This window comes from Triturus cristatus, chromosome 9 (assembly GCF_964204655.1).
Source record: "Triturus cristatus chromosome 9, aTriCri1.1, whole genome shotgun sequence".
In the NCBI taxonomy this organism is placed as follows: Eukaryota; Metazoa; Chordata; class Amphibia; order Caudata; family Salamandridae; genus Triturus; species Triturus cristatus.
In genome coordinates this window covers 773,528,728-773,556,612 of record NC_140592.1, presented here as the reverse complement: position 1 = coordinate 773,556,612, position 27,885 = coordinate 773,528,728, and the positions used below count along the sequence as shown (strand labels likewise).

General features: G+C 49.0%; 1 protein-coding gene across 1 annotated transcript in view; it reads right to left on the bottom strand.

Annotated features, from left to right (window-relative positions):
• EXOC5 (exocyst complex component 5) overlaps positions 1-27,885 on the bottom strand; it is a 200,142-nt gene that overhangs the window by 130,270 nt on the left and 41,987 nt on the right. The window contains exon 2 of the mRNA XM_085626144.1: positions 5,323-5,417. Within this exon, the coding sequence (XP_085482270.1) occupies positions 5,323-5,417 (95 nt within the window). The remainder of the gene's footprint in view (positions 1-5,322; positions 5,418-27,885) is intronic.

Genomic DNA, 27,885 nt, shown 5'->3' with positions numbered 1-27,885 from the left:
CGGAGCATACGGAAGGTGTTGAAGCAGGTGGAGGAGACAGCGTTTACTTGTTTGGTCATGGTGAGTTTCGAGTCGAGGATGACTCCCAGGTTGTGTGCGTGGTTGGTGGGTGCGGGGGGTGTCCCCAGCGATGCGGGCCACCAGGAGTCGTCCCATGCTGAGGGGTTGGGTCCAAGGATGAGGATCTCCGTCTTGTCTGTGTTCACTTTGAGGCGGCTATGCTCCATCCATTCTGTGACGGCCTTCATTCCCTGGTGGAGGTTGGACTTGGGGGTGAGGGGGTACTTGGTGAGGGAGAAGATCAGTTGCGTGTTGTTGGCATAGGAGATTATGTTGAGGTCGAGCTTTCGGGCGATGCGTGCGCGAGGCGCCATGTAGACGTTGAACAGTGTCAGGCTGAGGGAGGATCCCTGCGGGACGCCACAGATGATCTCGGAGGCTTTGGATCGGAACGGGGGGAGGCGGACTCTCTGGGTTCTGCCGGAGAGGAAGGAGGAGGTCCAGTCCAGGGCCTTGTCTCGGATCCCTGCGTCGTGGAGTCGTGTGCGTAGTATGCGGTGGCAGACGGTGTCGAAGGCGGCGGAGAGGTCCAGAAGAATGAGGGCCACCGTCGCCGTTGTCCAACAGGATCCTGATGTCGTCTGTGGCGGCGATGAGGGCGGTCTCGGTGCTGTGGTTGCTGCAGAAACTGGACTGGGAGGGGTCCAGGATGCTGTTGTCATCGAGGCAGCGGGTGAGCTGGATGTTGACTATCTTCTCGATGACCTTGGCTGGGAACGGAAGCAGGGAGATGGGCAGGAAGTTTTTCAGTTCGCTCGGGTCTGCCTTGGGTTTCTTCAGTAGGGCGTTGATCTCGGCGTGTTTCCAGCTCTCAGGGAAGGTCGCGGTCTCGAAGGAGAGGTTGATGATGTTGCGTAGGTGGGGTGCGATGGAGCTGCCGGCTTTGTTGAAGATGTGGTGTGGAAAAGGGTCAGACGGTGAGCCGGAGTGGATTGTGCCCATGGTCTTGATTGTGTCTTCGATGCTCATGTTGGCCCAGGTTGTCAGGGGGTCGTAGTCGGTGGGGTGTGGTGGTTCCTGCGTGTTGGGGCCTGTAGGGGTCATCCGGGGGTTGAAGGTATCGTGGATGTCGGGGATCTTGCGGTGGAAGAAGGTGGCGAAGGAGTCGCACAGGGCTTGCGACGGCGGGATGTCGTTGGCGTTGGAGCTGGGGTTGAAGAGTTCCTTCACAACGTTGAAGAGCTCCTTGCTGTTGTGTGCGTTGTTGTAGAGGCTGTCTTTGAAGGAGGTCCTCATGGCGGTCCTGATGAGGTGGTGCTGTTGGTTGCGGATGGCGTCTTTGTGGGCTGCGCGGCTGCCAAGCGACTTCTCGCTGTGCCATATGTTATCTAACTTCCGGCAGGTGCGCTTTGACGCTAGGAGTTCTGGGGTGAACCAGTTGGCTCTCTTGCTGGGGTCTTTGAGGAATTGTTTTTTCAGTGGGGCTAAGGTGTTGGCGCAGTCGTCCATCCATCGTCTGAAGGTGTGTGCGCCATCGTCGAAGTTGGAGGGGATGGTCGGTGGGTTGAGTGCGAGGTTTGTCTGTAGTTCTACTTCGGTGATTTTGCCCCAGCAGCGATGGGGGATCTGTAGGGTGCGGTGATGTGCGACTGGTTTCCGGAAGGTGAAGTGGATGCAGTGGTGGTCGGTCCAGGTGGGTTCGGAGACGTGGCTGAAGGAGACGTTTGGGCTGGAGGATGAGATGGCATCGAGCATGTGTCCGGCGAGGTGGGTCGGCGTCGTGACGAGCTGTTCCAGTCCGAGGTTGGCGAGGTTGTCTATCAGGGTGGAGGAGTTGCTGTCGTTGTTGTTCTCCAGATGGACGTTCAGATCTCCGAGGAGGATGTAGTCGGTGGAGGTCAGTGCGTGCGTGCTGATGAAGTCGGCGATGGTGTCGCAGAATTGTGGTCGGGGTCCGGGTGGTCTGTAGACAAGGGTGCCTCTTAGGGTGGTCTTGGGGTCCGTGTGGATCTGGAAGTGCATGTGTTTGGCAGTGCTGAGAGTGTCGTCGGTGTTTTTTGAGACCCTGATGGTCTTCTTGTGGACGATGGCAATTCATCCTCCGACTCCGTTGGTGCGGTCTCTGCGGGCGATCTTGTATCCGTCGGTGATGGCTACTGCGATGTCTGGGAGGAAGCTTCGTTCAACCAGGTCTCGGTCAGGAAGGCGACGTCTGGAGATGCGGTGTCGAGTAGGTCCCAAAGCTCAACGGCGCGTTTGCGTGCGTAGCGGGTGTTAATCAGGATGCATCGGAGCTGGTTGTGTTTTGTTGTGGTGGGTATCTCAGCGTCTTCGATGCAGGAGAAGCTGCAGTTCTGGCAGGCGAAGGGACCGTGGGTGCGCTTCGGGGTTGCCCTGCAGCAGGTGGGGGTTTGTCCTGCGTTGAGAGCGAGGAGGGTGCTGGCGTCGTATCGGAGGCGGTCTTCATGGCTGGTGCGGGGGCCAGGGGCTCTGGCGCTAGGCGCGGTCCAGGCGCAGACGGGTTTGCCTTAGGCGCGCCAGCGGCCACCATTAAAGGGGAGGTGGGAGGGAGGAGCAGCTGGGAGGCAGGAGGCGGGTGGCAGGGGTCAGCGAATGGGCGCGGGGGCGGGGCAGCAGCGGCGGGAAACTGCGAGCGAGAAGGGCACAAAAGAAAAAAGGGCACACTGAGACAGAGCTAAATGGTCACACAGTGAGAGGGAGAAGAATGGGCACACAGAAAACAGAAGCAAAACTGGCCACAGCGGATACCGGGCACAGGGGCACACAAGCGCTGGTGGAGCTGCAGCAGGGGGGGGAGGGGGGAGTGACCTACCTGGCAAGGTCAAGGGTCGCTCTCCTCACCACGCAGCGGGCGCCATTTAAGGGGAGGTGGGAGGGAGGAGCAGCTGGGAGGCAGGTGGCAGGGGTCAGCGAATGGGCACGGGGGGGGGGCGGCCGCCGGGGCAGCAGCGGCGGGAAACTGCGAGCGAGAAGGGCACAGAAGAAAAAATGAGCACACAATGAGACAGAGTTAAATGGGCACACAGTGAGACAGAGGGAGAAGAATGGGCACACAGGAAACAGAAGCAAAACTAGGCACAGCGGATACCGGGCACAGGGGCACACAAGCGCTGGTGGAGCTGCAGCGGGGGGGTGGGCGCGACCTACTTGGCAAGGTCAAGGGTCGCTCGCCTTACCGAGCAGCGGTCGCCATTTAAGGGGAGGTGGGATGGAGGAGCAGCTGGGACGCGGGAGACGGGTGGCAGGGGTCGGCGAATGGGCGTGGGCCGCAGTGGCAGCAGCGGCGGGAAACTGCGAGCGAGAAGGGCACAGAAGAAAAAATGGGCACACAATGAGACAGAGTTAAATGGGCACACAGTGAGACAGAGGGAGAAGAATGGGCACACAGGAAACAGAAGCAAAACTAGGCACAGCGGATACCAGGAACAGGAGCACACAAGCGCTGGTGGAGCTGCAGCGGGGGGGAGCGACCTACCTGGCAAGGTCAAGGGTCGCTCCCCCCCGCATTCATACACCTGCACACATCAGCATATGGACATATACCCACAGTGAAATTACCTTATAACCACTTTCATACATCCCCTTAGACCCATCATATGCCAAACCACCAGCCACGATACATCATACACCCACCATTATAGGCCAACAAACGTACCATTATGGACTCCTATATCTAACATTTAACAAAGTTGTTGACTCTCACTTCAGCAACTTTCTCACACAATTATACATTTTACACACAAACGTAATCAATAGCTGTTTAAAACATATCTCATTTTAACCCTTTCTTTAATAACGGGTGAGAGTAAAGGATGACTTGGTATAGCAGGGTTGGGACACAGACTAAAGGTAGGACCTTAACTCGTAAATTTCATGATTTCCTGTTTTTATGGAAAGCATGCATACATGCTAGTAAAATAAATAATGGGCAGAAAAATGACATACACCTTTGTTGTATACGAAACTGGTTTATATTTCAAACCAATATAACAAGATTAAATATTTATATGTTTTCTTTTTTACATTAAAACATGCTTTTATTTTCTTAGCAGCTAAAGTATCAGAAAAAGGAAGGACTATCAAACAATTTAAATTGTATTGGGTTAGAAATGTTCACCATTTAGGCAATGATGCATGTTAGCAATAGCACTTATGCTTATTATTTTTATTCATTATTCTTTGACAAAAATCCTTTAATGATTATTATTGGATAATCATCAAAGCGCCTGTGGCTGTGTTGACGCATTTCAGCTTGTCACTGATCTTACGGACATTATCAGAACTGGGCCTGTACCCAGGTTGCCGAGAGACATGTGTAGGCATCTTGTAGCAGTGTATTTTCTGCTGTGGGTGCATGTTACAAAGTTATAGTTTACTTCATTCAGTGTCACACTTACCACTCTTCGCATTTGTTTGGTCCCTTTATCTTGGATGGGACAATTAATCAGTTCTTAAATAAGTGTGTTTGTTCAAATTCTGCAAGAACACTACTTAATGCTGAGGGCTGATTCAGACCCTTAAGTGATTCTTTACAGTTGTTCGCAGGAGGCCATCTCTGTCAATATGTTATTTCTGCAACTGTTCTTATTCTCAACAGCCAAATTAGACAGCCAGGAGAAATACTGATCTGGCCAGAAGCCTATCACACAGATGCGCCACACATTTTGTGCAGATTAGGAAGTTGCAAAAGAGATGTTTTCCCACATACAAGAATTATCTTTACTATTCAAAACAAGAAAGCCTTGCACTCACTATCATTCAGAAGCTTATATTCCTAGATCCAAACACCATTCACTCAAGCACCAATCACTCAAAAAGGAAACCTAAGAAATACTCAGTTGGAGGTTATACCTACTTGATTAAAAGCAGCAAAGGAAGAAATAATTTCCCTGTAGAATATTTCAGCGAGTTCCACAAAGCAACAATGAATGTCCAGGTCAGTGTTATTTTCCTGTAAGTGCATATGCTTTGAGTCTCTCAAACCCTCATCAATGAAAATTAACCGAACAGCGTTCTTTGGAATTCAACCAATTTATATTTTAACTACCTTACATCTTGTTAAATGGTTTTCATCAAGCTAATCAGTAAACCGCATTGCAGGCATCGATACCTCAGTAATTAATGGATTGAATTAGCTGTCAATCATAAAACAGTAACTGGACACAAGGATCAAAATTCGGGATCCCCCCAACTAGTCAATGACTGAACCCAGTGAATAGTGACTAAAACAAAATTCCATCAAATTCACATGTACAAAGTTAGAACAACTTTAATATCTACAAAAAGACCCTTAACACATACCTTGAAGGATCAAAAGCTTCTGCTCCGCCTCGGGAACCTCCACCCGGCGTTCTCCATGCTAGTCGTTCAATGTATTCATCGGCAACAAATGGCTCCTAGTCCCAAACATAAAAGGCCTTTAATAAACAACTTCAGATAAGATATGGGCAGTTTTTTTTATTTGTTTTTTTCATTTTCGAGTTAGAAATGCAGTTATGTTTGCCCTTGTTTACATTACGATAATTGATCACAAACGTATGACAATGCATCAATGTTGTGCTCGTAGAACACTTCAAGCAAAGGTATTGTTTTTAATATTCAAAGGGGTATAGAATAAGAGAAACAGAAATACTCTCTAAATGGAGATGGTAGTAGTAAAAAAAAAGTATTTACTGGATTGGGAATCATGAGAGAGTTTATAATATCATCTTTAAGTCTTATAAATTTGAAGAATGCAAAGCATTTTTGGGGGAAGTGATTGTCTAATATCACTAAAGAACAGGTTAGTTAGCTTCAGCAAATGCTCTTTCTGGTGGATACTCTATTTAACTGCCTCACCTTTAGAATATCCCCTGGCACCAGCTTGAATCTGGAATCTTTCATAGCAGTATTCCTGCATGTCAATAGGTAGCACTTAGGGTTTCTGTGTTGACTTTGTTCCACCTGGATGTGAAGAGCAGTCACACACAAACACCAGCCCTGATTGACGGCAGTTTTTTAGGTCTCGGCTAGCGAAGGCTGCGCTTGCGCAGTCTCGCTCGCGAGATTTAATGACTTGGAGTAGTGGGGCTTGAACCCGCCCCTCTTCTCTCCTCTTCTCCATTGGCTGTCCTCTTAAATGCTGGGCAGCCATTGGAGAAGAGCTTTGTCTCTCCAAACAAGCCCTGTCTTTTTCGTATTCGTGGGCGTGTTTTTTCGATTCTTTCTCTCCTCTAGAATGTAAACATTCCAGCCAATGGCAAGAGGAGAGAAAGAAAAACACGCCCCCGAATCCGAAAACGCCGCTTCCATCTCACATGGTCTGAAGGCTAGATCGCCGTCTCTGGTGCTGGAAACCAAGGTTCGGGCCTTATCCTGTGCAAATCACTTAATCTCCCCGTCCCTGAATGTGTCGTAACCGGTGCTCATGATAAGTGCTGCAATGCTTTATTTAAAAATAAAATGCAGCGAGATATTAATTTCTCAGGCTGAATGAGACCTGTCTATGCTTCTACGAAGCGTAATCACATTTCTTCTATTTGTAAATCACAGTTTAAAATTAGCAGTCATAACAAGAAGAGAGCTGTTTAAAGTTAAAAAAAAAAAAATAGTATTAAGGTTGGATCTTCTTTGAAAGTCATTGTAGGCTATTGAACTTTGTCTTTCTAAGATGGTCGCCACCAGATTACATAGACATATGGACGCAGAGCGGTTCGCTTCAACGCGTGTCCTTCTTCTTTGTTTACTGCACTGTTCACTTCCTAGTGACTTCCTGAATCCGGCTGTCACGTCATATACACAGAGAGCTTGTGAATGAGGAAGTGAAACCAACAATAACAACCACAACAAGACCCAGCAACAGGAGCGTGCACGGCGCTCACAAACCGCAAGGATGCTGCGGGGTCTGGGCAGCTGGCTCGGTCTGGAAGCGGAGGAGCACCCTGCCCAAAGTCAGGGTCAAGTAGAGTCTAATAGTGGGGTAGACATTCCTGAGCAGCGGCGGCAGCAGCCCGAGCAGGAGGGGAGCGGAGACCCTCAGCGGCTGGGAGACCCCGATGACCAGGAGGCCCTGCTGAGCCAAGCCAAAGGGCTGGGGAGTAAGTGTCACAGTGTCGTCTGTCATTATGGTAAACATTGGGAGCGGTAGATGAGCGTTCTTATATTTGGGGGTATGTTCTGGGCGGGGCGGTGGAGAGGTACATTGGATCCGGGGCTTTAAGTGGGCCGGGTCCAGTCGGTGCTAACAGCAGGTGCTTAGACGGGTCGCTATCGGGCTGTCCGTTTTTGCCCTTATCCTCAGGTTGAAAAAAATAAATATTAACTCTGCAGCAGTACGACCCTAAGCTGCTTTAGATGTAACTTCTTATAGTTCTTTTACAGTCTCATTTTTTCAGAACGGACGCATTTTCAATATGCTCTACAACGTAGCCATGGTTGTTGCTTATTTATCTTATCTATGTATCAAACAACCATTTGCAAAACCAATAAGTCATGGCTTGTTACTTGTATTGTATATTTGGGTGCGATAACAGAAGCATCAAAATACCAGTTGGGCTGCACACTGTGCTAAGCACAGATTTTCAGTTTACTTATTTCTAAGCCACGCCCTTAATTACATCGGCCACGCCCCTTTGTGTTTTTCATCCCACTTAAAGCCCTGAACTGGTTCAAACATAGTAGAACCACGCATATCACGCAACTGACCCCCGCCCCTCTCAGCCGATGTTCTCCTCAATTGACTTTTTTGCATCCTCCACATAAGCTACTTGCTTCCCTTACACTTAAGCTGGGTACCTTTAGTTAGTTACACATTTTCCTTCCTCTGTGTGGGTGGCTCTGTGTGTGGGTGCAAATGCAATAGGTCTCGCATTTGAGAGAGATTAACCCCTTCGGTGCCCGCCCCTTTCCCCGCCCTGTGCCGGCCGTTACATTAGCGGGCGGGGTTTGTGACGAGCTGGACTCGTCATGGGCACAGCGCCACCGCGGCCCATGGCGAGTCCAGCTCGTCACGGGCCTCGAAGAGGTTAAGCTATTGACATTGTAAATAACAATGTCGTTTCTTTAAATGTTTTAAAAACAAAAACAAACAAAAATAATGTCATGAGCAATGCCAATAGCTCTAACTTTAACAATGCCGAGACCATTGCATTGTAAATGCTTGTTTTTTCTGGATACTTTCTGCACCCTCAAATGGGAAACATAGAACTGAGGGTAAAAATGTGCAGACCTCAAATGTAGGACTATTTCAGATAGCAAAAAACAGAGACCATCCACACAAAGAGGACGCTGGAGAGCAGTGAGTAATCTGTTATCGGCTAGAGTATCCAACAGAAAGAGCATTACCAAAGGTAAGTAAGTACCTTGTTCTTCTGATGGGAATTTGTTTTACATTTTTATGTATCAGATTTTTTTTGTTTCTATTAGACCTGGCATCTTTGGTGTGTTATTCACTTGTCTTTTTAGCTTCTCACCTCCTGTTTTTGACTATGTGCTGCATTTTGTCTTTGCAGGTTTTAGAACACAACACCGGGCACTTGACCACTGCTGTTCAGTGATAATGTGGAAGTGCTCCGTCTGTGTAAATTGTTACTGTAATTGGTTAACCATGATTGGCATATCCGTATTTAAGGTAAAACCCTAGTAAAGTACAGTGTGTGTGCCCAGGGTCTGAAATTAACATGTCACTAGTGGGCCTGCAGCACGGATTGTGCCACCCACATGAGTAGCCCTGCAACCATGTCTCAGACCTTCCACTGCAGTGTGAATGCCGTCTTAAACTGCCAGGTCGAACTGGCAAGTGCACCCACTTGCCAGGCCCAAACCTTGCCTTTTTCTACAGGTAAGGCACCCCTAAGGTAGGCCTATGGGCAGGGTGTAGTGCATGTGAAAGGAAGGACATGTACTTGTGCATTTTACATGCCCCAATAGAGAAATACAGCTAATTTAGTTTTCAACTATTGCAAGGACTCTCTCTCTCATAGGCAATCATTGGAGCCGCCTTGTACTCTCTTACAAGTGTAACTTCCAATTGGGAAGAGATAGAGATTTGAAGTTAGGGGTACCTGAACTCACAATTTAAAAATATGTTTATCTTTTAGTGACATTGATTTTTTATATTTCGCGTTAGAAAATGCCACATGTAGAAAGAGTATTTCCCACAGAACAAGGGAACCCAAGTGATCTGCGAGGAACCTGGGGTACAGTTAATTATACAGGAACACTGCTCCCCTACATACATGAATGATATAATAAACACACTGATATAATAAAGACTATGTTGTAGAATTTCTGATATGAAAAAATATATATTTATTTCACGTCATAAAAATGAAAAGAAAATAACATAGGAAGTGGGACAGTAATCATGATGAGAGATTCAAAGAACTCAGGCATGGTCATGTGTTTCCCTAATACAATCAACAGTAAGTCCACAAGCATATGGAGAGCCACATTGCACAACGTACATTAGGTATATAGACAATAGAGTGTCAAGGAGCTACGGTCGACGGTGTTTCGATACCCCATACAATAATGGGATCATTATCCAGACTAGGGAAATTTAGCCTGAGAAGGATGCCTGCTGAAAGAAAAGGAGGGAACAAAACAAGGGGGGGAGAGAAAAAGGGAGGGAAAGGATCAAAAAGGGGGAAAATGATATAACAATTCAAAACTATTTGTTGTGAGAACGGTAAAGATCATGGTACACACATTCTATTAAGTGCCTATAGGAATATATTGGCAATAGGATACTATGGCACACAAGTCCGTGATATCTAAAAATTGTAACGTGAACACAGTATGCCCAAATCACACCAAGATAAAGTGACTGATCTGATATGAGCATACAACAAGCTCAATGACGCTTGGGATAAGCTGAACATGCAGACGTGTGGATCCTGTAAAAAACAAATATGTCCGCCACATTTCACCGTAGCAGTAATCACATGTTACTGTGTCACATGGCCGTATCACATTACATGCAGTTGATCATCCCTGACAGACGCCGTATTTCCTGCCATGACTACATGGTAGAGCTCCGGCCTCTCTTCGGATAAATGCACATGACTTTTGGTTCCCGATTTCCTACCGTGGGTTCACAAGCCTATTACTGAGATACCGTTACTCACTTCTCTCCAGGTCATTGACCCTCCGGCTGAACAACTTCTCCTGCTGTATTCTTGGCAGTGCCTTATTCCTTACTTTGCGTGGTTCACACGTAAGAATAAACTTTAATTACAAGAAATTGATTGCACTCCCACTCATGGCTGTCCTCCTGCCTTTTTCTAGCCGGGAACTGATACCCTAACTTTTACTCATCAGGTTCCCATTGACTAACTCCTTGAACACCTACAGCGCTACCATTGGCAGTTTACTTTAATCTCGCAGCTGGACTCACTGCAACCTGCATGGCACCGTCCGATTATCGGTACACACCCCTTTTGGAGGACGTATTTTTTAACCTAATCAAACCCACCTTCATTGAATCCTTGTTTTTTACAGGATCCACACGTCTCCATGTTTGCCTTATCCTAAGCCTTATTGAGCTTGTTGTATGCTCATATTAGGTCAGTCACTTTATCTTGGTGCAATCTGGGCATGCTGTGTTCATGTCACACCTTTTAGATATGCCGGCCTTGTGTGCCATAATTTCCTCTTATTTCACTATAGGAACCTAATAGCATGTGTGCACCATGATCTTCACCGTTCTCACAACAAATGTTTTTTAAATTACTATATTCCTTCGTTTTATATAACTGTGTTCATTATATCATTCATGTATGTAGGTGACTACTGTTCCGGTATAATTAACTTTTGGAAAGTGGGCATTTTCTGGCTTTACCATTCTGTGCCTCTGCCTGCTTGTGGAATCCACTTCTTGTTTAGACTGACAGTTGGGCTGTTTGTGCATTCACTTTTGACAGTCACACAGGGGGAGCTGAGGCGTGCCCTGCAAATCCTGATGGCCTGTCACCAGGCTGATGGGTCTTCCTGAGCCAGAGTGGTGGGAGGAGTGGTCACCAACACCTGAATAGGGCTGTGCCTCTCCTCACACAAAGCTGTCTCCACCCCCCTAAAGTGTGTCTGGAGCCAGGTCGGGAAAGGCATGGTCTTGTGCATTACAAAGACTTTCCTTTGAAGTTTGCCTGCTTCAAAGGCAGAAACTGGTATAAGTATTGGAGCTATGACCCCACATTTCTAGAACACTTCTGGACGAAGAGGTGATCCTGACAAGAAGAAGAGCTGGAGGCGCTGTAGGAGGGATACTGCCAGTCTGCTTGTTGCTGTGTTGTGCTGGCCTCTTGCTTGCTGCTTCTGTCTTGGGAAGAGAAAGGACTGGACTTTGCTTTCTGTATCCTGCTTGCCAAGGTTCTCCAAAGACTTGTGTGTGCTTGCCTCCTGTTAAGAAGTGTCAGGGCCATCAAATACGTCATTTGCAGACCCTGACCTCCTCTGCTGGGGGTCCTGTCCTGCCAAGTGGTGTCAATTCCAGCTCTGAGCCCTTGAAGATGGTTTTGCTGCAAAGGGAGGAAGAAAATCGGGGGCGTGGCCGAGCCGAGCTGCAAGATGGCCGCCGTGTAACGGGGCTCTGCCGGCCGGACAACCAATCCGTTAGCCCATCCTGCCTCTGCCGGACTTTCCGTGCAGGGAAGCTACGGCGGGAGGTGCCCTGACGCAGAGGATTCCAGCGGTGCTCCTGCGGCAGAAATCGGCTGCGTACATCCGGAGCTACGGGCCCTCGTGGCTCCGGCGGCTGGGGTGTGCCGCGCTGGGCGGCGACGTCTGCCACGCGAGGCCCTGGTCGAGGGCCGTTGACCGGTGGGCGCTGGGTCCGGCGTGGACGCCTGCTGAGCGCTGGATGCCCGGCGATTGTAACCCGAGGTGAAGCGGCGGGCCCCTGCTGGGCGGTCTGCGGCATTCGCGGCGACTCTGGAGCACGCTGTGTGCTGGCCTGAAGAACTGGCTGCCTGGGCCTTGCCGGCGGGGCCGCGGCCTGGCGCTGCTGACTGGGCCGGTGCCCCTGCTGGCGTAGGGCGGCGGAAAACGGACGCTGCGAGGCCCGATCCGTACCTGCGATGAGGCGACTCCGGCTGTCTGGCCTATGCTAATCCGTGCCCAGGCCTCTGAAAGTCTACGGCGCTACGAGTTGGAGGCACGTGGAGCGTGAGAGGCCGGGTGACTTTCCGGGTTGCTGCCTGACCGCGGTGAGTCCCCGATTGGTGCATGGCTGCTGCTGACCCGCTGCCTGGGTGAGCCGAGAGCTGGCTGGGCCTGGCCTACCTGGAGAGGTCCCCGTTGGCACGTGAGGGCCGCTTGGAGGGACGACCACCCGACCTCTGCGATCTGGCGCTGGTTGGGGCCCTTGGCCTTCGGAGTGCCGACTGTCCCTTTTCATTGGTGCCGGTGTGGGAAGGCCTAGGAGACGACATGGGAAAATCTGACACCAAGCAACGGAAGCTCCATTTTGAGAAGCAGGCTTCCCGCGGCGCTGTGGCGGTTCCGCCATCGCCGAATGTGGTCCCTGAAACGCAGCTAGACCCAACACCGGAGGACGATGTCAGAAGCATGTTCCGCGACCTTAAAGGCTGCCTAAAGGAAATCGATGGCAAGCTCGACTCCATGGCCCAGCGGCTTGATGGCATATCTCATAAGGTAGACCGGCACGAGGAGCAGATCGCTGCAGCGGAGGCGCGGATTACCGACTGCGAGGAGAGCCTAGGAGACACCCAGGAGAGGCTACTTCGCATGGACAAGGTCCTGGAGGTGATCAGAGGGCGCAATGAGGATTTGGAAGCCCGTTCCCGAAGAAATAATGTTCGTATTATTGGCATTGCGGAATCCACGAATATTGGTAACATGGAACAGTTTATTGAAGGAATGTTCCGCGAACTGTTTGGGGCGGACCTGTCGGCCATGTTCCTGGTCGAGCGGGCGCACCGCACGCTGGGGCCGCGACCCGTGCCTGGGGCACCGCCGCGGCCGATCCTGGCACGGGTTCTGAACTACCGTGACAGGGATACCATCCTGAGGTTGGCGCGTGATAAAGGTGAGCTCCGATTCCAAAATATGGCCATCTCCCTATTTCCGGATTTTACGCAAGCGGTACAGGCTGCGAGGCGAGAATTTATACCGGCTAAAAAAATATTTCAGAAGGTGGGGACTAAATATGCCATGTTATACCCGGCCAAACTGCGGATACACCACAAAGGGAAGCCAATGATCTTCACGGCCGCAGCGGATGCGCTCAAATTTGCGAGGCAGGCAGAGCGCTCGCAACGTGAGCGAGGAGATGAGCAGGGCACTCCTCCGCTGGGCCAGTTGAGCGACACTGAATGACACTGCGCGCTATCACTCTGAGAAGTGCAGAGACGCTGGACACCGTGACTGTCAGGTACACGGCCTGTATCCGCGGATGAGGGTCCATGGGGCCCGTCGGGGCCGTGGGATATGTCCCGGACCTGTGAGAACTGGTTCGACTTGCCACGGCCCGCATCGCTGATACCCTACGGAGCGCTGCGGGGGGAGGAATGTTGGGCCGCCTTGCGCTGTGGCTAATTTTACTGTATTTACATAAGGCAGCAATGTTCGGCCACCCTATCGCTTTTCGACGGGGGTGTGAGCCGGTGACCCCACGCCCTGTGGGATGATTCACGAGATATTGTTACATGACAGTTCTTGTTGGGTGGGGAGGTGGGAGGGGGACTGTATCTCAACCTGTTTGGGGGGTTGGAGTGGGTGGTGGGGGGTTCTGGTTATTGTTGATTGTTGCTCTCTCACTGCGGTTTCTTCATGCACCACGAAATGGCGACGCGACCTTGCAGCAGGCTGACTGTATATGGTTGTTGATCCCGGGGACCGGGCGGCGGGGGGATCCCCGGTGGCCCCTGGTCCATGGGACATTGATATCCTTGCCACTGTATGGGACACACACATGTAAGCCTCCCTGACCGAGTTGCGCTGCCTTACATGGAATATCCGCAGTCTTAACGACCACCGCAAGATACGCTTGACTCATGCATATCTGTCACGACACCACATTGACATATGTTTCCTGCAGGAAACTCATTTGCCTCGAGGCGCCGGGGACAAGCTACGAGGTGCTAGATGGGGCGAGATACACACCTCCGGCTGCTCCAGCTATTCCCGGGGAGTGGCCATTCTTATCCGAAAAGGCCTTCCTTTGCAAACGTTTAAGGTAAATGCTGACACAGAGGGGCGCTACATCATACTGAGCGGGAAACTATTTCACATGCCGCTGACGTTAGTTAATACATATGGCCCCAACTCGGATGACCCTGGGTTTTTCCGTCACGTCTGGCACTTGGCACAATCACTGGGTGGAGGGGATTGCGTGTGGGGAGGAGATTTCAATGCCGTGCTGTCGCTGGACCTGGATAGGGAGGGGGCTGCTCGCACGCATCACCCGCAAGCTGCAAGTCTTATACGCGGCCTAATGGCTGATTATAATCTATTGGACTCGTGGCGGGTATTGCATCCCGCGGTTAGGGAAGGCACTTGCTTCACCCCGCACAAAGGAGCCTGGTCCCGCTTGGACTTCTGGCTCTTGACCCCGCAGGTCCATGCGTGGGTGTCTGCAGTCGCTCACAAGGCGCGTACTCTCTCAGACCACATCCCTTTTGAGCTAACTCTGCATGTCCCCAAGCCATACATCACGCCCTTCACGTGGCGCCTGCCGTCACAGGCCCTGTCGGACCCGGTGTTTCGGGAGGATATCCATCAACACATACTTGACTACTTTGAGCACAATGAGGGTTCCGTGACGTCGTTGGGCACCCTGTGGGACGCATTTAAGGTGGTGATAAGGGGCCACTGCATTGCGGGACAGGCCAAAGTCCTAAAGACCATAAGGGATGCGCTCGGTAAATTAGAAGATCGTCTGCACTCATTGGAGGTGCAGTACTGCTCGGACCCCTCGGCTGCCACGTTGGCGGCCACTCGCGCCACGCTCACTGCATATCAAACGGAGGCCGACAGGGAGCTCAAATTCCTGACTAAACATGCGGTGGCCCGCCGTTATGGGGAGGGGGACCGCCCGGGCAGGACGCTTGCCCTCCTGCTGCGCTCACAGCGGCCCTCTACATTTGTCTCCGCAGTGATGACTGGGGGAGGTGATACAGTATATACCCCCCTGGAAATACTAGATACCTTCCGGACTTTTTACCGGGATTTGTACAGGTCTCGGGCAGCCCACCCTCAGGCGGAGCTGTCTGACTATTTTGATACTATACAGCTTATATGGTTTAATGCACACCAGAAAGGTTACTTCGATCGACCATTTGAGGCAGACGATGTGCGGGAGGCCATTGGATCATTAGCAGCCGGTAAGGCGCCGGGGCCCGACGGCCTCCCGGCGCAGTTCTACAAGGAATATGCAGATCTCCTGGCCCCCCGCCTGCTGGCAGTATATGCAGAGGCGGTCGAGTCGGGTATGCTCCCAGACTCCATGCGGGAGGCTGTCATCATAACCCTCCTGAAACCAGATAAGGATGTCCAGCAATGCGACTCCTACAGGCCATTATCATTAATCAACACTGACGCTAAGATCTTTGCGAAAATGCTTGCAACTCGTCTACAGCCGGTGTTACCCCTGATGATCCGCCCGGATCAGTCGGGCTTTATACCGGGCCGATCGACGTCCCATAACCTCCGCACCCTCTTCGGTGTACTGCACTATTTGGCCCCACATGTTAAGGCTGCGGCTGTGCTGCTGGACGCCACCAAAGCGTTTGACTCCCTGGAGTGGGGGTTCCTGTTCCCTCTGCTGCAGCGCATGGGGGTAAGTGAGGCCTTTATCAGATACATCAGACTGCTTTATACCGACATTACTGCTAGGGTAAGGGTCAATGGGTTGATCTCTGAGCCATTTGCCATTCGGAGAGGCACGAGACAGGGTTGCCCCCTGTCGCCTCTGCTTTTTGCCATCGCCACAGAACCTTTGGCTGCCCGCATTAGACAACATCATGCGGCCAGGGGCATTGGCTTCTCGTCAAGTGCGCTGACCATATCGCTATATGCAGATGATGTTACGCTATATGTCTCTGATCCTCAGGTCAACCTCTCCCCTTTGACACAAGAACTGCTGGACTACGGACGGTTGTCGGGTGTCAATATAAATTGGGAGAAGTCAGTCATTCTACCCCTGACTACCGGGACTCCCCGATTTACCCCGGACTGCCCACTGAAATGGGCGACTGGGCCGGTGCGATACCTGGGGATTTGGGTGAGCACAGATATGCAGCAGATATGGACAGAAAATTATGGGCGTGTGACGGGTTGGGTGGAGGAGAGGGTTGGTCGCTAGAAGCATTTGCCCCTTTCGCTGGCTGCAGGATTGCTGTGGCTAAAATGGTGATCCTGCCTAAACTCCTCTACTTATTCGTGAATATCCCGCTGCCCCTGACCGCACATTTTCTGCGACGGCTGCGCTCATTGATGGTGGAGCTGGCCTGGGGGGGTAAGCAGCCGAGGGTGTCCTGGGAGACCCTCACTCTCCCACAGAGACAGGGCGGCCTGGCTGCGCCGGGCTTCTCCTTATATGCCTTCTGTGCACAGGCACAGTTCCTGCACTACTGGGCGCACCCCACACCGTTTCAACCGCACGTGGCGATCGAGACCGACAGGGCGGCACCACTGCCGCTGACTGTTGCACTCTACGCGCCACACGTCCGGAGGTGCACGGAAATCGACCCGGTGCACGCGCTCAGGTGGGCCTGGAATGGTTTGAGAGGTAGTGCTGGGTTAGATATGATTTACACCCGCTCTGTGCCCCTGCGCGGGAACCCGATGTGGCCGCCGCTGCGGACTATGCGGACCGGGGAGCGGGCCGCGGAGCTGGGCCTCCACACTGGGGGCGATCTATTTCCGGGTGACACCTTCCTCACGCTGGAGCAGATGTGTGGATCGGAGGCACTGACGCTACTGGACACACTTCTTTATTATCAGCTCCGCCACTCAAGCCGGAGGCTGTTCCTCACTTTCCCGGCGCCACCGCCGGATCTGCTCGCTCTGGAGAACGTGTTGTCTGTGGATTCTGGCCGCAAGCTGGTCTCCCGATTGTATGTGCGGATGCAGGCTAACCACCCCGTGATGCTTCCGGCGGCGCGGGGCCTGTGGGTGGCGGAATTGGGAGTGGAAATTTCTGATATACACTGGGATCTGTGCTATAGGCTACTTGAGATTCTGTCCCCCAACTACAGGCTGCGCCTGATCCACTTCAAGTACATACACATGACTTACCGCACACTAAGCCGGTTGCACCGCATGGGTCTAAGGGATACCGATGAATGCTGGTGCTGTCACGCATCGGGGGCCACCTTTGTCCATATGGCATGGGGCTGTCCTGCAATAGCGTTGTTCTGGACAAGGGTAGTGGAGATAATAAGCGCTATCACGGGCCTACGGATCCCATGCACACCCCAGGTTGCATTGCTGGGGATTTTGCACATGATTGAGCCCAAACACCGTAAACTGCCAGCAATGCTATTACTATTGGCCAAGAGACAAGTTGCTATGCATTGGGGGGTTGGCACGTCACCTAGCATTAAGGTATGGGTTAAAAGCGTTGTCTATTGCCAGACCCAGTTGACCCTGTACTGGGAGCTTATGCCGATGCGATCCAGGCCTAGGGATATATGGGGGCCCTTCATACACTGGCTGGAGCAAACTCCGCTACAAATGCTGTAACACGATGTTATCCCCTGGGGAGGGAAGGTGACGTTAATACTTGCTGCTGCTCGTGGGGCGGGTTGGTGGCTGTCGGGGTGGGGAGACACGGCTGGGCAGATGTTGCGGATTGACGGTTGGGTAAAGTGGAGATTGCCATGTAATACTGAATTGATGTCCTTGCCATTCCGTACTTTGTGCCTTGCTGAGGGGGAGGCGTATCGTCATTGCCTGAAATTTGTACGCAGCAGTGTGAAGCAATGTTTTAAGTTTGTTATTGAAAATGCCAATAAAAAGAATTTAAAAAAATAAATAAAAAATAAATAAATAAAAAAAAAAAAGGGAGGAAGAAAATCCATTCATCAACATACAGTGCATCCTTTTCCTGATATAGCACTGCTGTGCGGTTGAAAAACTAATGCATTGCCGCGGCACGGCCGAAGAATTGATGCAGCGCTCTGTCTCACCAACGTCCGTTGCACCCACTCAGACTCTGGCAAAGGCCTTGCTGTGCAGCTGAAAAAAACGACACATCACCTCCAGGCGGCTGGAAAATCGTCGCAGCGCCTGTTTCACCGCATTGACTCAGTGCGTCCGGATTTTCGATGTATCGTACCTGTGCGCCAAGTTCTTCATCGACATTGCCCAGCAGTAAGGGACCAAGGCAGCATGTCCGGAAATCGATTAATCACCTCCACTCACAGTAAGGAACCGACGCATCACCTCCTCTCGCAGAAGTAAGGAACCGACGCATCACCTCCCCTGGCAGTAAGGAACCGGCGCATCACTTCCCCCTGGGAGTGAGGAACCGACGCATAGCTTTGCTTTTCCGGCACCTCCCCTGGCCTGTTTTCGTCTGTAATTCAGATGCAACCCAGATACTTGGTGATAAAAGTGACACATCCTTAGTTTCCTGTGGACTGAACTATTTTGAACCTTTTAAAAGTGATATCTTGATTTGTATGTTGGAAGTTTTTCGTTTTGGTCTTGTTTTATCCAGATAAATATTGGTTATTTTCGTGCCAAGCGTCCAAGAGGGTAAGCAGGGGTTATCTGGGGTGTGTAATTCTCTTACCCTGACTAGAATAAGGATGCCTACTTGGACAGGGCTCAAGCCATTGCCAAATAGAGCACCCCATTTTTAACAGTTACAAACAGAAATCCAACAATTTCCACAGATATACAGCATACATAGCATCAAGCAATATAATTGACATGCACCACAAGAAACCAGTAATCAATAATAAGACACAGAGAGCATAAGAGAAGACAGCTTTAAATGGAGAAGCAAGGGCGCAGTGGTTGCCATCTACTCCGGGGCCGGTGTACTGGCTCTAGATGGATTAGCACAAGAGAATAAAAGATATGTTCTGCAAGGCTCCCAGATAAGTGCAGGGTCTGACGCAGTTCCTCTGCATATTGTTTCGCCATGTCGCCAAAGTAAGCGACATCCCAGAGCCTTTGAGCGACAGTGGGCTATCCAGTACACATCCAGACCATGGCTAAGACCAGTAATACAGATGTAAGGTGCCGGACACCAGAAGTGTCACCCAACTGTGCAACCTGGGGAGAAGGTTAAATCACAGCCTCAATCATATCAAATAGCATGCTGAATACCTCAGGCCAATACTGTAGAACAATCAGACAGCCCCAAAATAGATGTAAAAAATCTTCCCATTCCAGCCTACATCTCTTATACTCAACTTGGTCAGTCTCTCCAAATCTGGAAACCCATGCAGGAGTACAAAATGTATCAGTTCATGTCTATAATTGACCAGTGTGTCCTTCACCTGTGCACAGCAATACGCCCATGTTCTGAGAGACAGCGTGCATCCCCGAGTGGTCTCCCACTGCTGCCCTGCCTCCACTAGTGAGTCAGCCCTAGCGCCATAACAGAGGAGTACAGAAAAGAGGTGGAGCTGCCCCCACCTTCCCACTGTATATACATAGTGAGAAGAGCGATCTCGACATGCACGGAGGTGAAGCCAGCTTTGGCCGCAGAGCGGAGTCTATGATAGGACAGAACTCTGAGGGGGGATTGGGCACTTCAATTTAAAAAACTGGTCAATGGCATTTTCATGACACTTAGCCTGTATAATTCAGCTTTTCTCAATAATAAATGTATAGAACGTTCACACAGTGGATTGTTAGGTAAGGGAATGAGTGGAGAGTAAAGAGTACTACACCTCGCCAGGTGGAACCAAGCCCGGCATGCAGATGCCATTACATCTACATCCTCCATCGCAGTATGCAGTTTAACAGACAGTTTAGATAATATACCTGTGTTCCGGCTATTGTCCTCCACACGGGCTTCGTAACAGGTGGGCAGGGTTCAGTACCGTACATAACTGGCCTGCGCAATTAGATAGTACGTATAAGGGTCTGGGACCTCAAGTCCACCCTACTGTAAGGGCCTTACAAGAACCTCCCAATGGATTCTAGGTTGTTGCACACCCCATATCAAACGGAGGAGTAGTTGGCACAACAGCTTGAAAAAACACTGTAAGAGTTCCACAGGGATATTATCAAACAAGTAGAGAAACTTAGGCCATAATACCATTTTCACCAGCAAAATATGGTCCATCTAGAGAGGGGCAAGCAGATCCATCTGCCCACTTGTGTTTGTAAGTTTGCCCTAATAAGTTCAGCATGGTCGTGTGTGACTCAAATTTCCAAATATTTGACCCCCTCCCAGCAGACTCCATTGTAGCAGGTATTCTGTAGCAGGCATCGGTGGGAACTCAATGAGGGGGAACATTTCAGATTTACCCTAATTAAATCAGTAGCTCCCCAAATTGAACGATTTCATGGATGATAAGCGATAGATTTTCCTCTGATATCTGGACAGAGGCTAACATCATCCACATACAGAGAAATGATGAGGGAACCAGGCCCAAGCTTCATGACATGTTGTGCATAAATGTACCTTATATAGCATGCATGTGATTCTATAGCTAAGGCCAAGATCGAGGGGAGGGTGGAGACAGTGGGTATCCCTGCCAAGTGCGCTGTATGATCGCAAGGGACTCTGAGTGTAACCCATGTACTCTAATGCGGGTCGAGGGAGCGGTATAGAGCAGTGATCAGCGATATGAAATAGGAAGCCAGTCAAAGATGTTGAATCACGTTCATCATGTACGGTCAATCCAATGTATCAAAGACCTTTTCTGCATTGAGTAGGACTGCAACGGAGGGAAATATCTGGTCTGTCTGGGGCAAAATGGACATCAGAGTACGGAGGTCAAAGGCTGTATATCTTTGCGGTATGAAGCCAGATTGATCTGGCAACACCATAAACTGCATTAAAGGCTTGAGACGCTGTGTAGATTAATATCAGTATTCAGAAGAGACAGCGGTCTATTCGATGAGAAGGAGACAGGATCTCTATTGGGTTTCAACAGAACTGTAATGACCACTTCCATGGTGGAGGGAGGAAGCCTGTTCACACAAGTGCCGGTGTTATACATATCAAGAATGCCGGGTACGAGAAGGTCAATGTTTGCTTTATAAATGTCTGCCAGAGTACTGGTGGAAAACTGCAATAAATTCAGCTGGGTCAGTTGTATTACTTCCACTGCCCATGCGAGTAGGGACGATGCGCTCAGAGGGCATCGAGCTCCGTGTGGTCCATGCTAGAGCTCTACCCAGACGATCATCCTCACTGAAGCATCGCACCTGAACCCGCTGGCCCAAGTAGAGAATCTCTCTCGAAACTCCGTCAGCCTCTCCCGTAATTTTGCAAGCATACCTTTGTATCCAGAGGCCTCGTAATCACCATACAGTGCATGCAGTTCAGCCTGAAGTCAATCTAAGTGACCCCATCGGCACTTTTACAAATACACATTCCCCTGATGTAAGCCTTAAAGGCTTCTCAGTGTCGTCACCTCGGCAACTGAATCCGGACGATGGCTACTCTGATGTCAGTGCGAAAAGCAGCATCCTGCAATTCTGAGTTGCGCAATCGCCAACTAGGGAAGCAGAGGGGAGTGACTGGGCTTTCCAATTCCAGCACGATCAGAGAGTGGTCTAAAAGGGGTTCATGAGAGGATGACAGAGCTGCAAACCATAGAGCACAAGGAGCGAGATATAAACCACATGTCCATCCCGGTTGATACGCTATGCACCTGTGATAGATATGCAAAATGCCAGGTCACTGGGGCGGAGTACATGCCAGACATCTACTATGTCACACGTGTATGTGAATTGAGCTATGGCATGACTAGCCTTCAGCATGGGATGCTGTTTAGTGGTAGTTCTACCAAATTGTGTGGGAAGGGTTGTGTTGAAATCTCCACGCCAGATGGTAGGCCTGTCCCTGTATTCTCTGCAAAGGCTAAGGCGATTATCATAAAACTGGGCACTATCCACATTTGGACCTTCTAAATTAACAAGGAATAGTGAGCGCCCATCTATCTTAAGCAGCTGCCGCAACCACCCTGCCCATTGTGTCTTTGAGAGGGTCGATCAGTGTAAAGTTAACAGAATTCCTGCTTAGAATAACCACCCCACAGGCATAGGTAGAATAAGATAGGCAGTATCTGTGCGTGCCTCAGTGTATTGCAAATATGGGTGAGCCGATGGATGAGCAGTGAATCTGATGCAGGAGCGCTATGTCAACCGGTGCTGGTCGAGGTAGACAAGCACCTATCTAGCCATAAGGGGTTGTTTACGCCCATGCATTCCATATCAATAAAGTAACCAGAGGATCTTCAATAGGCTGCGGTCGAGGGGGAGCTCTTGAGAGCACTCAAAAGCACACTGGAAAACAGGTTATTACAATAAACCAGCAGACAGGACCAGAAAAAGGAGAGATGAATGTGCACAGCTGCCTCTCACAGCCAGTTGTACAAAGCAATTAGTGTATGGATCACAGATAGCCTGGGACGGCTAATCATTATCATCGAGAATCGAAATGACCCTCCCAGAGCCACTTGCAGAAGGCGCAGGGCAACTGCTCACTGAAACATATTATTCAATAAAGTCCAAACGCAGGTTCCGGCTGTTGGAATAAGTGTGTTTTCCCCCTGTATTCCATTCTCTATCACAGAGGATTTTCTTCACTTCCATAAATGCCTGTCGGGCTTCCTGGACAGCATGGGTGAAGTCAGGATAGAATGAGATCCGTGAATTGTTAAAGAGGAGATTAGGATTCAGTTTGAGTAGGAGATCCCTGTCCCCATAATTGAGAAGTTGCATATGGTATCTATCCTTCATATGATCACAGGAGCCAGGATGGTTGCTTTAAGGTAAGTTTATATTTGACCTCAACATCGAGCTGCAAACGGGAAAGGAAGCCCAACTGATAGCCTTTGGAATCTACACTCCTATCAGTTCTACACACGAGCTAATATTGCAGTTAATACATCACATATTACCCTTCAATACAACCTATGAAATGGTAAATCAAGAACCAACACAGGAATCAGAAAATAATTAAACACATTGAAAGTTAATCTAATCTAATTAGGACAACAGAGTACAATTAAATATACCAGAATGTAAACCTGTAACTTCTAGCATGCACCTAAATATGAACTAATTGCCTAATATTCCTTCATAAAGATATATTACAACCCACCACATATCCTTTTCATTGAAAAGGTTATTTCATACATCTTGAAATGAGTGCAACAGTTTAACACTTATGATAATCCTTATGCCTTCTAGGCAACTGTTTCACACGCCTTGAAGGCTGATGTGTGCCATCATGTGACAATTTCTCACAAGTAGACGCAGCTGTACTACATCTGCCATTCATCATATCACATGTGGGCTGCAAATACCTAGACTCTCTGACCACTTTACTCATACACCACACATTACCAACCAATTCTACTACTTGATTACCATCTCTGATTATCCACAAAGGATCAGAACATTTTGCCTCACCAGTTCTTAAAATTCTCACTGAACCCACTCAACTTTCTTCAATAAATGTGAAACTTTGTCCCAATTCAATTTGGCCACAGATTCAGAGGTAGATTTTCCTACAGCCCATCTGCTTTCTATGTACCGCACTTTCTCTTTTCAGGAATTGTTTTTTATATCCAACAACCACATCAGTACATCAGTTTCAAATTACCCACTGCATCTCTACCTCTCATTTTTTCAAAGAATATTACTCTCCATTAGCTCTTGGTGTAGTGTGGTAACACCATCGCAAGTCCTTGATACTTTAATAACAATCTCTCCCATTAGCAATTGCCAACTGAAAACTCTCCTTCAAAACTTGTATCCATCTTTCGACAATACCATTACTCTGTGGATAATAAACATGTACGAATATGTATTGTACCATGCTCTGCCAAAAAAGCCTTCATTTCAGTAGATGTTAACTGCACACCGCTATCTGTCACTATCTCCTTCGGAAAGCCCACTCATTCAAAAACCTGCCTTATAAACTGAATTACATTCTTACATGTAACATGGTTTACAACTTTGACCTCTAGCCATCGAGAAACCAATCAATTAAAACTGTAACGAAACACATTTGCCTAGCAATAGCCAAAGAAACCCTTCCCATACTCTAAGTGGTCTTGACATGGGTAACTTTGTGTATTCCACTGTCTTCTGTGATTTATCACAAATGGTACACTCCATACAGGATCTCACTTTGTCCTCCATACCTCTATCCATACAAGACCACCAAAGGTTACTTCTAATTCTTCTTTTCATGTAACTCATTCCTGGATGTCCATCATGTCCCCTGTCAAGAACAGCTTGTTGCAGACTCACAAGTACCACTAGTTGCTCCCTACGAAACAACAGACCATGTTATGTTATGTTAATGAATTTTATAACGCGCACAGCTACTCCTAGGAGTGTCCCGGGGCGAGCCTGTGAGGATCCAGAAGGGGACAAAAATTAAAACAAGAAAGTTTTAAGCTGCTTTTTAAACTGATTAACCTCTTTGATGGCCGTAAAGAGACGGGAAGTAAGTTCCAGGCCGTAGCCGCCCTGACAGCAAAGGATCTGCCCCCCATTCTCTAAAGGCGCACCCGAGGAATTCTTGCAAGCAGCTGAGAAGACGATCTCAGATGCCTAGTAGGCACATAAAAAGCAAAACGTTCCCTGAGATATGGCGGACCACCAGCATATAAGGCGCAATGAGCTATCACCAAAGCCTTAAACTCCACACGCTTCCTTATCGGAAGCCAGTGAAGCGTGCGCAGATGATGGGCCATACTCAACCTCGCCGGAATATTCAAAACCAGCCGGGCTGCCGCATTCTGGACCACCTGCAATTTTTTGAAAATATAATCAGGGAGGCCCAGATACAGCCCATTGGCATAGTCAACCCGGGAGAGGATCAACGCCCGAACCACTGTTTCCTTCGGTGGTCTTGGCAGCAGTGGAAGAAATTTCTTAAGAGACTTAAGTATCCCAAAACAGCTCCCCGTCAGTCTTTTAATCTGGATTGAGAAGGACAGCTGCTTATCGAACTAAACCCCTAGATTTTTAACTGGAAGACCTAAGCACAGGGGTAGGGGAAAGTCAGAAGGCCAAAGTGATTCCCTGAAACGAGGAGGAAAATTACCATAGAGAAGGATCTCAGTCTTCTCTTCATTACATTTTAGTTGAGCCGCCGAAAGCCATTGAAAAACGGCTGTCAGGCACTCCTGCACCTTTGCGGTGGAAAAATCCGATTTACCCCAGGTAAACAAAAGCTGGGTGTCGTCGGCATATGCCACAATCTTTGCGCCACATGCCTCCGCCAAAAGGACCAGAGGGGTGACATATATATTAAACAACAGGGGGCTCAAAGAGGACCCCTGTGGAACACACGTGGTAACCGGCTGCGGAAGAGATGAAAACGTCGGCAGCCAGACCTGTTGCGACCGTCCCTCCAGGAAAGACTCCAGCCACTTCAGGGCTCGTCCGGTAACACCAATGTCTGCTAGTCGAGTCAAAAGCAGAACATGAGGGACGGTGTCAAACTCCGCCGACAGATCCAGCATTATGAGGGCTGCGCTACCTCCCGAGTCTAAGGACTCGCGAATAGCTTCTGAAACCTCTAGCAAGGCAGATTCGGTACTGTAAGCAGCTCTGAAGCCCGACTGGGCTGGATTCAAAAGACTAAAACCCTTTACAAAGTCAGTGAGCTGTTTATTAACAGCTTTTTCACAAATTTTTGCAAGCCAGGGAAGCAGAGAGATGGGACGATAGCTCCCTGGAACTCCCGGATCCAGTGAGGCCTTTTTTAACAGTGGAAGGATTTTGGCTTGTTTCCACTCCGAAGGAACAACTGCCTCTTTAAGGGAGAGGTTAATAAGTAAGTTAACCTCACTATTCACTACCTCGGCAGTAGAGGCCAGTAGTCTAGCTGTACACGGATCCGCCGGAGACCCCGATTTCATAGATGTCAACATTTTCAGGGTCTCCGACGGGTCGACAGAGGCAAAGGCAGAAAGCGTAGGGGCAACTATAGGGGCCGCGTCCAAATACAGGTTCTGGCCAGCAAATGTCCCCTGAATGGCCCGTATTTTATCAATGAATTAATTTGAAAGCTGTTCACACCAGGCGGCAGAAGCCGGGAGTTTGGACAACATAGCCTTAGGGGCCATAAAGCTCTGAACAATAGAGAAGATTTCACTCGAATTATTACGAGCCGACTCAATTCGGTCGGCATAATAGAGACTTTTGGCCTTTCTAATGGCCTGGTAGTACACCTTCTGAGCTTCTCTAAGGACCTTTTTTGCCGAGGCGCAAAAATCAACACGCCAACCACGTTCCAGCTTTTTACAATGTTGTTTGAGCAGTCTAAGTTCGGCTGAGAACCATGGTTTAGAGGGGGTATTCCTCACACGATGGCGGCAAGAGGGGGGAGAAAGAGTATCCACAGCCCGCTCAATCCAAACTGTAAAGCAGGCCAATGCCCCGCACAAATCTGCCGGGAGAACGGTTTTTGAAATCTCAAGAAGATTCTTGAAGGCAGCCGGATAGATTTTAGCAGTGGCAGGCCGCTTGTTTATAAAGTTTTTCTGCTATATGTAAATAGGATAGCAAGTCCTCATCAACAGATCTCTTATTAGGTCATAATGTACAATTGTATTCTAACACCTTCATCACATGCTTTTCTCCACTTCTTTCCCAACATGCACCCTCCTGAAGCTTCACAAATAGGCACAACTTTTTCTAAGTCATTATCTTGAACCTGAACATCATCATTCTCGTCAACTGGAAGTCTAGAAAAGCAGCCCGCCAGTACATTACTGGCCCCCGTGACGTATTCTACCTTGAAATGAAACGCTTGTAGTTTGTATTGCCACCTTGACACCATAGATGTTGCTTTCTTACAACTCTTTGTACTAAAGAAGTCTACCAATGGATGATGATCAGTTCTTATTCTGAATAATGTACCATATTTGTATTTGCTGAAATATTCGCAACCCCACCAACATGCCAGTGTCTCTTTCGCTAGAGTGGAATATTTTAACTCTGCACCTCGCAATGGCCTCAAAGCAAAAGCAATAGTACCAATTTGTCATTGTTATTTTGTAATAAGACCATTCCAATACCTACATTGCTGGCATAATTCATGATGACAGATTCACAACTGGTTTCAAAAGCAGACAATGCTGGCGCACACGCAATGATTTGTTTTTTAACTCAGTAAATTCTCTATTCCATATAAACTGTTGGTTTTTCTTCATTAATTTCCACATGTGTTTGGTTCTGTCTGCAAATGTTGGAATTAACTTTCCACCGTATTCTGCCAACCCCCAAAATGATCTTGTGGCTCAGGTGCATCCTCCATGGCTTTACGAAGACTTTTGGAGATAAACCCGGTTTGCCAATATTGTGACCTAAATTATCAACAGATTCTACTTCAAATTTACGTTTGTTTATTGTTAAATGGTTGAGACCTTGCATAGCATTTCCGCATGTTCTTTTTTTGTTTTGCCAAATACTAGTATATCCTCTTGAAAGTTCATAAGGTTTTCTCATTCTTAAATAATCTATACATAACTCTCTGGATCACCGCGGAGGCAGATATTAATCCAAATGGCATTCTCTTATTTCTATATGCTCCCTCAGTCGTTCTACAGTGTTTGCCGTCGTCATGCAAAGCAATATTATGGTATGCACTAGACAAGTCTAAGATGGAAAACACTGTTGGACCATCCAATTGAGAGAACATTTCCCCAGTATTGGGCCACGGGTAGCAATCTACCCACACACATTCATTGAGATCTCTCAAGT